This window comes from Felis catus, chromosome D2, assembly GCF_018350175.1.
Source record: "Felis catus isolate Fca126 chromosome D2, F.catus_Fca126_mat1.0, whole genome shotgun sequence".
NCBI classification, from domain to species: Eukaryota; Metazoa; Chordata; class Mammalia; order Carnivora; family Felidae; genus Felis; species Felis catus.
In genome coordinates this window covers 12,215,474-12,227,987 of record NC_058378.1, presented here as the reverse complement: position 1 = coordinate 12,227,987, position 12,514 = coordinate 12,215,474, and the positions used below count along the sequence as shown (strand labels likewise).

The window sequence follows — 12,514 nt, the reverse complement described above, 5'->3', positions numbered from 1 at the left end:
GGTATTTTTCTCCCATGCATTCACTGATCGGACTAGAGGGACAGTCTCTGGAAATCTCCAGGGTTCTCTCTTTTTGCAGCTCTCTCCTCTTCTGTAATTGGGTCTTGCAAAATCTAGCCACCATGGTCTCTCTGAACTCCCAGCCTAGGGAGACCATTGAACTATGCGTGGGTCCCCTTTTATTGTATTGCACCTTAGAATCTACCTCTAGGCAATAAACTGGGGAAATCATAGTTTTCATGTTTTTTTTTTTTTTTAATTTCCTTCCATCATCCTCCTTCTTTGCCTGGTGACCAACGTCTTGAAAATCTTTGTTTCATAGATATTTTTTCCCTTGATTTTGGTTGTTTCAGGGAGGATGGTAAATCTGGCTTTTATTCCATCTCATCTGGAATCTGAGGTTCCCCAGTTAATTTTTTTAAGACTAAGATGACAGTTTTTATCATTGTTGATACAGTTTCTTTTTTTTTTTTTAATTTTTTTTTTCAACGTTTATTTATTTTTGGGACAGAGAGAGACAGAGCATGAACGGGGGAGGGGCAGAGAGAGGGAGACACAGAATCTGAAACAGGCTCCAGGCTCTGAGCCATCAGCCCAGAGCCCGACGCGGGGCTCGAACTCACGGACCGCGAGATCGTGACCTGGCTGAAGTCGGACGCTTAACCGACTGCGCCACCCAGGCGCCCCGTCGATACAGTTTCTAATTGTTAAAGTTTAGTGGCAAACTTGTTCGGAGAGTATGACTTTAATGCAAAATATAAGCTTAAAATCTTAAATTTAAATCCAGGCAAATTAGTTCAGTCACTGTTTCCAAGAGTGCTTATTCCTTCAACAAATATTTGAGCACCTACTAAGTAGCAGACACCCTTCTAGTTGCTGGTAATTCCGGCCGTGAGCAAGGCAAAATTTCTGCTCTCATGGAGTTCATGTTCTTTCTAGTGAGTATGTTTCACAAAATGTTAATGCAGCATATATGCTAATTTGTCAAAGTCTTTTTGCAAAAAGCTCAAAATAATAAAAGTAAGTGATGTAAAAATTCTGAGGAACAATGATAAATCTGAGCATAGTTTCAGCTTGAAACATGTGAAGAAACTAAAAGCTTTTGAATCACAAACAGCTATGGAGCATCTGTGGGCAACTTTTATTCAATTTGGACATGAACTTCAGAAGGCACGTTTCCTGCCTATCAGCTCACATCTAGTATCCCAGTGTCTGGATTACAGTAAGCGCTTAATAAATACTCGATGAAAAAAAATTTCAACCTACTTGTCCCAAAGGACCTCACCTCGGTTCCTCCAGGGCATAACCGATAGGGAACAGCTAACCAGAACCACAGGAATGCAAAGGCTTATGTGCAACATATCAAGGCGAGTTTTAAGTGTAACATGAAGCTGGCTGCTCGTCCTCCATTGTCAGTTCTTTTAAATTTATGACTGGCAGCTGAGAGCTGATACTTCCCGCCTTTGGTTCGGTTCCTGACATTTTAACACGGTTGATCCAAGTCCCCTGCCTTGATTTCCCCCAGGTGAGGGCGGGTAGAAGAAAACGAGGGGATTCTGTAGCTTTTAAACTTTACTTTTCAGGCGTGTATGTGCGTGTTATCTATGGAAATACGTGGAAAACGTGAATATGCAAATGATATATGGAAAACTTGGATGCGTTGGAGGCGGTCAGGGATCCCGACCATGGGTGCCCCCGGCCCGGGCCCGCGTACACCCACCCCTCCTCCCCTCCGCCCCGTAACCGGCTCAGGCGCCCGCAACCGAGCCCGCCGCCAGGCAGAAGGGTAAGTGGGAGGCGTGGGCTGGTGCATGCAGGCTCCGCTCGCGGCCAAGGAGGTTTGCTGCAGCCGCGCGATTGGGGACCCCCAGCCGCCCCGCGTCCCAGCCCGCCAGCACGTGCTCGGCGCAGCGGGGGCGGGGGCAGAGGCGGGGGCGGGCGGAGGGCGGGGCGGGGGCGCGGCCCGGCGGCCACGTGACGGGCGGCGCGGGTATTAAGCGGCGCGGCAGCTGCTCGCGGCTCGAGCTGGTGCTTCGCCCGCGACCCAGCGTCTAGGCGTGCCGCCCCGAGAGGAGCCGCGCGAAGGTCACCCCGCGCCCGCCAGTCCGCCGCCCGCGCCTCTGCCGAGCTCCGCGCGCCCGCCGGCCCCGCAGCGTCTCCGCCCGCCCGCCCGTCCGTCAGTCCGTCCGTCAGTCCGCGCGCGCCCCGCCGCAGCCCCGGCCCCCCGAGCGCCATGAACCAGATAGAGCCCGGCGTGCAGTACAACTACGTCTACGAAGATGACGAGTACATGATCCAGGAGGAGGAGTGGGACCGCGACCTGCTCCTCGACCCGGCCTGGGAGAAGCAGCAGAGGAAGGTCAGCAAGGGCCCCGTGCCCGCCGTCTGCGGGCTCGGCCCGCGCGTCCGTGTGTCCCGGTCCCCCCGCGGGCTCGCCCACTGCGTGCGCCTGCGAGTGGGCGCGTGGTGGAGGTGTTGTGTTGTCCCGTGTCATCGTAGCCCGCGTGCCCCGTGAGGAAGGAGAACACGTCCAGGGACGGGCACGAACCCGGGCGCCCTGTGTGTGTGCGCGCGCGCGAGTGTGCGTGTGTGTGTGTGTGTGTGTGCGCGCGCGCGCGTGTGTAAGTAACTGAAGAGTCACAAAACGAAAAACGTTAAAAGGGGAACAGTGTGTGTGTTTCTGCTTTAACCAGTGTCAGACCAGAACCTGAAAGTCTCAGGTCGGTCTGCTCCTGACCCCTGGAGTCTGTGACCTTCGTCGCAAGAGTTATACTAACCTGCACCACTGTGTTCATTTGCCCCCAGCCCATCTCTCCTCAAATAAAAATGTCAAGTGAACATCAGCATCAATGGGATAGTCACAGGGCTGCCCAAAGAGTAGATTTGCAAATCATTTCTTAAGTGTTTGGGGCTCCTAAGAGAGGGATGCTGTGTGGACAGTAGACATTCACCAATGAAGTAATAATTATTTCACACTCTATTTGTGGTTCATTGAGGTAAGCACACAGGGACGAGGGAGTCAGCCAACTCTGAAAGCTCCCGGCCCAACTTGGTTGGCGCTGTGGGGGCCCAGTGGAATATTCCACTATTTCAAGGTTTCTTCTTGATCCCCTTGGCTGGAACACGTAGAGAATGTTCACCAGGAGGCTAAACCCACCTCCTGTTTGACTGGGCACAGAGCCTGGTGGGGTCAGGCATGCCATCGCAGACCTGCGAACCCAACTTTATGATGACAGTGTCATGACAAAAGCAAAGTGCCCTACACTCCCCCCTCCCCTATTTTTCTGGGGGTGGAGCAAAGTGGATTTCCCTTCTAAGGACCTGCTTTGACGTGAATAACCTCTGTTGACCATATGTGTGCATAGGAAGTGTAGCTGCCACTGTGAGTGTGCTGTATTACTTGGTGAATTAGTGTACGACCGTGGGAAACACGTACATCTGTACTTTCTCTCCCAGTGAGCAGTGTTAGCGAAGGATCTCTCCTGGAAGGATCTCTCCCTATTTCGATAATTGTCAAATAGCCAAGCATTGTTTTTATATCAAGATTCCTCTTTGGTTGTCTACCCTCTCTGGTAAAAATACATTTACTGTTACTACTTTAAACCTCAAATTGGGCTATATTTCACCCTCCACGTTAGTTTCCTAAGACCTCCACTATCCCCACTTTCTTGGAAACCAGAGAATTGGAAGTGATAAATATAAAGGAAAATAAAATTTCAAATCTTCTACAATTTTTAAATGACATTGTGAGGGAAAACACATCGATTACGAACGTGTCATCTGGACTAGGTGATGCATTGTCAAACAGAAGTTCAAAAGTGACTTTAATTTTTAGCATGAGTGTTTCTCTTTAAAAAATTTCCCCAAAGTTTTGATTGGTACATTTTCATGGTCATGGGTTTTTGGTTTTTTTTTTTTTGTATGGGAAACAGTAAATAGCTAAGGAATGGGGCAGATAGTCTGCCCATCATGTTTAGGAATAATAGTCTGATCACAATGGTTTCTGCTTTTGTTTTTTAGTTTTGGATAGAGCTGATGTCAGTTTCCAAAAGCCACATTGACATATATCTCTTGTCATATTTTTTTTAATGCATTCACAATATTTTTTGATATAATGGCATTGTTGTAATTTTTGTTTTAAGTTTGGGATACCTGCATGAATATAATATAATTGGATAGCCCTTGACATACATTATTATACTTCCTGATCCCAATTCAAAAGAATGCTAAGTTTAAAGTGAGAATTTATTTTTATTTTTATTTTTAAGCTAAATCTGAGCTCACACACAGATCTTGCGGGTGTGAGTGGGGAATCCACTGCATTAGGACACAGGTCTGGACAGATCCAGAAGAGAGCTCTGTTTCTACTTTTGGTATAGAACCTACTCAGGTCAATAAAATAATATCGAGCTGTGAGCTCCGTGTAGCCAGAGCAGTGGCCTCTATTTATGTCGTATGAGACAAACTGTTGGAACAGGACAAGGGTAAAATGCCATTGTTTCTATTGTGGGCTACCTTCTCCACACTTGCCATTTCAGTGATATGCTGGGTATGAGATCTGTCAACAGATGCTGGTAACACACGATGACGTGTGTAGCGTTATAATGGATGCGGTGCCTAATTATATCCACGGTTCAGAGAGTCTCATGGGCTGTGGTAATCCTTGCTCCCTGGTGTGGAATTCTTTGCTACAGAAGGACTTAACATAAGTAGAGTGCTTGTTTTTTTCTTTTTTTTTTTTTTGATGATTTTTACAAATTTTGGTAAGAAACATATAAAATTGGCCATCTTAAGCATGTTTCAGTGTGCAGTTCATCGGAGTTAAGAATATCCACATTGTTGTGTTATGCAACCAATCTTCTGAACTCTTTTCATCTTCCAAGACTAAACTCTGGATACCCATTAAAGAATAAGTTTGCATTCTCCCCTCTCCCCAGCCCCTGGCAACCACTGGTCTACTTTCTGTCTCTAAGAATTTAACTCCGCTAGGGACCTCATATAGGTAGAATCATAACAGTATTTGTCCTTTTGAGTCTGGCTCATTTCACCTAGCATAATGTTCACAAGGTGCACCCGTGTTACGGGCTGTGTCAGAATTTCCTTCCTTTTTAAAGCTGACTGATATTCCGCTGGATGTATCTTCCACGTTTTGTTTACTTATCCGCAGGTGGACACTTGGACTGCTTTTGTCTACTGTGAATAATGCTGGCATCAACATGGGTGTACGAATACCTCTTCATGACCCTGCTTTCAATTTTGCTGGTTTTATACCCAGAAATGAAATTTCTGGATCATGTGGTAGTTCCATTTTCAACTTTTTTGAGGAAGTGTAGTGTTTTTTCCAAAAAGAGGCAATTTAGAAGACACTGAATTTAGCATAAGTATGTGCAGGCATTTCGAAGGGCTCCCTTTCTCTTTCAGGGGTGTTTAGTAACAGGGGTAGGGATATACATATTCATGTAAGTTAGGCTGTCTTCAGTGGACTTTTGAAACTCCTAGAGCTTTGGTATTTAGAAGCAAGCTTCTCTTGGAACCAAGGAACACATTCAACCTTCAGTTCAACGGAAGCCTAATCAGGAGGTGACTTGTGAGAGCAGCAATGCTGAATATGTGTGCTATCTCTGTGAGCTTGGGGCGCTGTCCTTCACTCTGGGAGCCTCGCACAGGCCTTTTAAGGAAATGACTATGTGTTTTGAAGTATAAAGGGTCCCTACATCCTTAATTTGTTTATGGCTAGAGGACGGATAAACTTTTGTACCAGTCGTTGGGAGAATAAGAGAGTGGTTCATTTATTCTGTATTCGGAACTCTCACTGGTTTTAATCCTTCTGGAGAGAAAGTCAAGTTGTTTTGCATGTCTGTAATTTAGAGGGTCCGATTCACCATTCACCCTGGAGCAAGTCTGCCATCCAGGCCAAAGTGTTGCCGTGTCAGCTCAGGCAGCATGGACGGACATGTGTGGGAGCAGCTGCCCACAGGGTCCAGGTTAAACAGAGAGCCCAGGGACCTGAGAGTTCTGTGTTCTGAGGAGAGCAGCTGCTGGTTAAGGGCACAAGGTGAAGGCTGCTGGTTAAGGGGTGCTGCATGTTGCAGTCTGCCTCTGCCTGATTATTTCCCTGGAGAAAAGGCACTGTGTGTTCCAACAAGGTGAATGGTTAATGAAACGCTTGTGAACTTTCTCAGATTGATGAGACCTAGAGGAATCCCAGTGCTCCCTGGTACTCTCCGACCGCGATCAAGTCCCTAAGCCTTCAAGTTTCTGTTTCTTTATCTAGAAAATAAAGACGTGAGACCTTTCTCACCTCGTCATGCTTTTCAAGATCCAGTGGTTAAATCAGTTTACGTTGAAGGGGCTTTAGACACTATACATGTTCAAATGTTATTACCTTCATGTGGCAAATATTTGTTTTAGCAACTGGTGTAATGGTGGTTAGCTGTGCAGTAGGTCTGCACTTGGACTGCTAGGGGACAATGAAGCGCAGATTTGTTCCTTAGTGACTTTACTGTACTTTTGTTTTTTTATTGCCGAGAAATATATATAATACAAAATTTACCATTTTAACCATTAAAATGTTTTTTTAGTGGTTATTTTTGAGAGAGGGAGACAGAGAGAGACAGAGCCCACATGGGGGAGGAGCAGAGAGAGAGAGAGATAGAGAGAGACAGAACCCAAAGCAGGCTCCAGGCTCTGAGCTGTCAGCACAGAGCCTGACATGGGGCTTGAACTCACGAACCATGAGGTCACGACCTGAGGTAAAGTTGGTCACTTAACTGACTAAGTGACTCAGGTGCCCCTTGACCATTTTTAGGGGTACGATTCAGTGACATTAATACATTCACATGGCCATGCAGCCATCATCCCCATCCATCTGAACTTTTCCAGCATCCCAAACTGAAACTCTGTGCCCACTAAACACTAATTTCCCATCATCCCCCTCCCCTGATAGACATTTTTTTAAAGTTTATTCCTTTATTTTGAGAGAGAATGAGGGTGGAAGGGAGGGGCAAAGAGAGAGGGAGACAAAGAATCCGAAGCAGGCTCCAGGCTCTGAGCTGTCAGCACAGAGCCTGACTCGGGGCTCGAACTCACAGACCACGAGATCATGACCTGAGCCAAAGTCGGACGCTTAACCAACTGAGCCACCCAGGCACCCCTTGGTGTACTTTTAAAGAGTGGATTTACACACTTGAACGCTTAGAAAATAAGACGTTGTTTAACATTAAGTGCCAGTGCTCGTTGTGTAAAGAACAAAAATTATGGGAGGTCAAATCAGGAAAGTCATCGTGGGTGAGAATAATGAGGAAGTAGCTTTGTAAAGGAGTAGGACTTGGGCCAGGCCATAATTTAAGTAGTAACTAAGTATCAACTGAGTGGCCAGTCACCCTTTTGTGCTATGAAAGCACCCTCACCCTTTTATTTCCTGGACCCCCCTCACCACCCTCTGACGAAGGGCTAAGGGAACAAGCTTAGAGAGTGAGAGCCTGAAAGGAGAAAGTGGCCAATGTGACCAGCCTAGGACACCCAGTTCCATATTCTTGGATGCGTCTGCTGCTTCTGATGTGCTTGAGGGAGTAGGAAGAGACAGGCTTAGCTAAAGCTCAGGATGCAGGTTGAACTTCAGAGAGAAGAGAGAGAGGGCCAGCTTACAGGGGACCCAGGCTGCAGGTGATGGAGCTCCAAGGGGCTGTGCTTGAAGAAGCCGACTGTTTGCGGAATGAATCGGATGCAGGAGGACCTGAGGCCAGGAGACCCAGGCAGAAGCCTGAGATGGGACCCGCAGGGTAGAGTGGCCAGGTTTAGATCTAGGGGCTGGTAGGAGAAATGGCGAGGAAGGCATCAATTTGAGAGTGGTCAGGAGGGATTATAGAAGTATTAAATGGCCCTGTGCTGTTCCACGGGAGGCTGCTGTATAAACCCAGTTAAGCAGACATGATCCCGCCGTCAGAGCTCCTGGACTGGAAAGTCAAGACCATGGTATTGACAAGGAACAAGCAAACTGATGAGGAGAATCGGTTTACCTGCCAGGAGATAGAAAGTGGCATATTTACAGGGCATGTCATCCAGGGCAGGGGGGTGAGCTCCGGGGTGTAGGGCAAGTCATGTGTTCCCGAGGCCATCCATCACTTGAAGGGAGGGCTGGAGTTCTAAGGGGCCTCTGATGTCCAGAGAAGGATGCCGATGGGTAGGCGTGGAAAGGCAGAATCTAGTATGAGCACCAAGACACCTCTGACCCCGGAGGGACGGTTGTTCTAAACACACACTAGGTTCGAGTGGTAAGGCAGAAAAGTCACTTTTTGTCTTCAGACCCTCCCCGAGACGCTGGGGCCCCACGCCTTCAGCCAAGTTCACCAGGGAAGAAACTTGAACTCAAAAGAAGATTCTACAAGGGTGTGGGAGGACGGATATAATTCTTAGCTGGGAAACTTAATGAACGTGGCTTCAGAAAGCTGCCAGAAAGCTGCAGTCAGTGGCTGCAGCTGGGAGACACCTACAGAAAAGGCACAGTCCCCGAGTGGGCGGGGGAGCCACCATGATGAGCAGAGGAGTCGGTACGGAATACGTTGGAGGACAGTCAGAATTGTACCGCTGTTTCCCTGGGAACGGTACTAATTCTTCCAGAAAGAACAGAGAGCAAAGATTAGGGGGAGCGTTTGCTAACTGCTGTGCTAGACAAATTCCAAAGGAAGGAAAATCTTGAGCGCGAGGGATTGGTCTTTCCAAAGAAGTCTGGGGGAACATTTTCTACACAAACGCACATCTGGGGGCACGCAGCTGTCCCCCTCCCCGCAATTTTCCAGATCGGAAACGTTCTTTGCTTTTTTTTTTTTTTTTTTTTTACCTGCAGCCCTACTGAAGAGCAAAATCTAAACGGACCACAGGCACGGTCATTCTTTCTTTCATTCGTTGGACGTTTTTCGTGTCCAGGGATAGAGAGTTGAGTTGACATCACCTTAGGCCTTAAGGAACTTACAGCCCAGTTCAAGAGACAGAAAGGTCAGTGTGAAGCGCACAGGAAGGACACCCCATTCCACTAGGCTGGTGAAAGAAAGGAGAGAATATTTCCCGAATGTCCCACCTGGGCGGTTTCCTGTCATGGTGAACGGAAACATCTTCCTCCGTGTCACCCAGGCGGGACCCTGGGAGTTATCCTTGGTGCCTCCCTCCCTGTCAACTCTGGTGGAGCCCATCTGCTGAAGTCCTCTGGACCCTGCCCCTTCCTCCTGTTATATACGTTAAGGTCTTCAGAGCTTCTGTGTTTCCTGCCTCGGTTAGGGTGGTGGCCTCCTGTGCTGTCACCCTCCCATAGCTCATGCTTCTCTGCAGGCTTTTCTCCATGATCCTGGCAGGAATGATCTTTATAGAACACAAGCCTGGTCATGGTATTTCCTGCTTAAAGTTCCTCTGTGGTTTTTTTTAATTGCCATCAGGAGAGAATTTGGACCCCATGCCGTGGTTTGTGAGGCCAGGTCTCACCTAGCCTCTGTCTACTATTCCATTTCTCCCCCACAGGTTCAAGGTCCAACCCCGCAAAGTGGTATTCACCCCTTTGCCTTATACCCAGCCCCTACGTCCTCTGCTCATTCTGGAGTTCCTCCTCCATCAGGCCCCTCCTCCAGGAGGCTAGCCTTCTAGAACATGGGTCACCTGGTAGTGTTTTGGTCTCCCTCTGAGGGCTGTGGGCAGACACTCTCTGGTTCCCGGAGCCCTGCACTGAGCCTGCTCAGACTCGGAACTCATTTGCGGAATGAAAAAAGTTATGAGTTCTATTTCCAAAAGGCATTTAGTACAATTAAAATTTTTAAATGTAATAATTAACAACCTAGTTTTACAGTCTTTATAACTCCTTGAGCTATCTATGTATTAACTCCAAATCATGCTTACTGTCTAGTGCTTTTAAAAAATATTTTCTTGGGGCGCCTGGGTGACTTAGTTAAGCATCCGACTTCGGCTCAGGTCATGATCTCACAGTTGATGAGTTCAAGCCCTGCATGGGGCTCTATGCTGACAGCTCAGAGCCTGGAGCCTGCTTCAGATTCTGTGTCTCCCTCTCTCCTTCTGCCCCTCCCCCGTTCGTGTTCTGTCTCTCAAAAATAAATGTTAAAAAAAATATTTTCTTAAAGTGTTTTTCTCAAGTCCTCAACATGATGGAGTTGTCTGACTTAATCCTTAGTCTAAGATGGAGCCTTCAAAGACAAGCTGCTTAATTTAAAAATAATTGGAATTTAGAGATTTTTGGAATTAAACTTTCATACATGCAGATTTATTTAAATTATAATGTGTCACCATCTTAATGAACAAAGTTTCTGGTAACCTAAATTTGATTTGAAATGACCAGTTTTATTTTCCAGATTGAAAATCTTTACCCACTTAATAAAGAAAATTACAAATTCACTTATGATTCAGATAAGTATAATTTAAATGTGTGTTTTTGTGGTAAAACCAATTTTTTTGGAAAATGTGCTGTACTTCCCAGTAGAACTGGATAAGAGAGAATAGACGTGGGTGATTCTGAAGAATATATGTGTCCGGGAAAGGACAGGCCAAGTTCAAGACTAAGACGTTAGCATGACTTTGGGTTGTCTTGCTTTGTTTGTTTCTTTTTGCTAGCAGGTAAATTTGTTAGTTATAATCCCTATAATCTATAAATAGATTCTTAATAGTATGTGACAACCTTTTCATTAAAAGGCATGCTATCTTGGAAAAATCTCCTTTTTTAGTGATCGTGAGGACCAAATGGACAAAGAGGTGAATATACACTTATTTGGGGGCAAATGAGACCTATATTGAATATGAACCTGTGATTGAGTCTTATATAGACAATTATAATTGAGACTGGCAAGCCAAGAAATCCTACCTTTTACAGTCATAAGGAATCTTTAAGTTATTTCATGATAGTCAAATAAGATGTGAAAGTAGTATATATTAAAGTTTATTTATTTATTTTGAGAGAGCGAGAGAGAGCATGAGAGAGGGAGAGAGAGAATCCCAAGCAGACTCCAGGCTGTCAGCACAGAGCTTGACACGGGGCTCGATCTCATGAACCATGAGATCATGACCTGAGCCAAGAGTTGGACGTTTAACCTACTGAGCCACTGCTCCATGAAAATAATTATTTAGAAGTTACGAATGTCATTGCTCTTTATTAGAATTTTGAGTTATTTTACACGTATTAGGGTGAGCGTGTGAAATTCTCGACATTGACCACTTCGACTTCCAAAAATTGCAATTTCTTCTGTTCAGCCCAGTAAAACTATGTTACCACTATGTCCCGTTGTATTTGAGATCCTTGACCAATACCATGCAATAGCCAAACCATAAAACTGAATTCTAATCATTTCTAGCCTTATCTCTAATGCCTTTGGTGTTCATTTAGGGAAGTAAAGGGATCGTTGGGTTTCATAGAAGGTAAAAATGGGAGGTTTGGATCAAGAGCTTGATATTCAATGGAAATATCAAGGAGAAAGGTCAAGCCTGGAGGTTTAGGTGTAGCAGTTATCTGCTCATAGGCAATGGTTGAAACTATGGGGAGGGGAACATGGGAGAAATCCAGAGAAGACAAGAAGACTCTAGATGGGAGGTGCCTGGGTGGCTCAATCAGTTAAGCATCCGACTTTAGCTCAGGTCACGATCTCATGGTTTGTGGGTTTGAGCCCCGCGTTGGGCTCTGTGCTGATAGCTCAGAGCCTGGAGCCTGCTTTGGATTCTGTGTCTCCTTCTCTCTCTGCCCCTCCCCGACTCACACTTTTTCTCTCTCTCAAAAAATAAATAAACATTAAAAAAAAAAAGGGGGGGGCTCTAGAGGAAGCAGTGTCATTGCCTGCACCTGGGAGCATTGCTCCTCTGCATGAAGATGGGGACACATCAGAGGACTTGGAACAACTCGAACTGTCACAACGTCTTTGATTTTCTTCCTGGAGAAATCTCACCTTGGTATTCCAATGGAGCTTCGCCAGTCTGAATGTGGCATTTGAATTGATTTAGTTGCTGGAAGAGAAACGCAGGGATTTGGCACCGTGGGATGGGATATCTTTTAGCCGATGAGCTGAGTTATGCTTTCAAAGGAGGTGAAAAGCTGTAAGAAATTATTTATGGTGATGTGCTCAGGTCTGTGGCATGAAACGCTTACTGCAGTTGAAATGGCCAGTGGTAGGCTTTCCTGAGGAAGACTATACTAAAATGTCATGAGGATTGCTGAAGACAGTAGAATTTGTTTCATCTTCTACTAAAGGTAGAATTTAACCCCCAGATAGGTTTCCTTTTTTTCTATGTTATCATTTATATAATTAAGGGAGTGGAATGAATTGTTGCCCTCATTTAGATATTTGGTCTTGGGGCGCCTGGGTGGCGCAGTCGGTTAAGCGTCCGACTTCAGCCAGGTCACGATCTCACGGTCCGTGAGTTCGAGCCCCGCGTCAGGCTCTGGGCTGATGGCTCAGAGCCTGGAGCCTGTTTCCGATTCTGTGTCTCCCTCTCTCTCTGCCCCTCCCCCGTTCATGCTCTGTCTCTCTCTGTC

General features: G+C 46.3%; 1 protein-coding gene and 1 pseudogene across 2 annotated transcripts in view; one reads left to right on the top strand and one right to left on the bottom strand.

The window, feature by feature from the left end:
- Positions 1-2,235, bottom strand: part of LOC101084991 — a 74,646-nt pseudogene extending 72,411 nt beyond the window's left edge.
- Positions 2,019-12,514, top strand: part of ACTN2 (actinin alpha 2) — a 73,063-nt gene continuing 62,567 nt past the window's right edge. The window contains exon 1 of one of the 2 annotated variants that reach the window (XM_006937742.5): positions 2,019-2,359. In XM_006937742.5, the coding sequence (XP_006937804.3) occupies positions 2,234-2,359 (126 nt within the window). In that variant the 5' untranslated portion in view covers positions 2,019-2,233. The remainder of the gene's footprint in view (positions 2,360-12,514) is intronic. The other variant, XM_023240369.2, reaches the window with a different exon arrangement.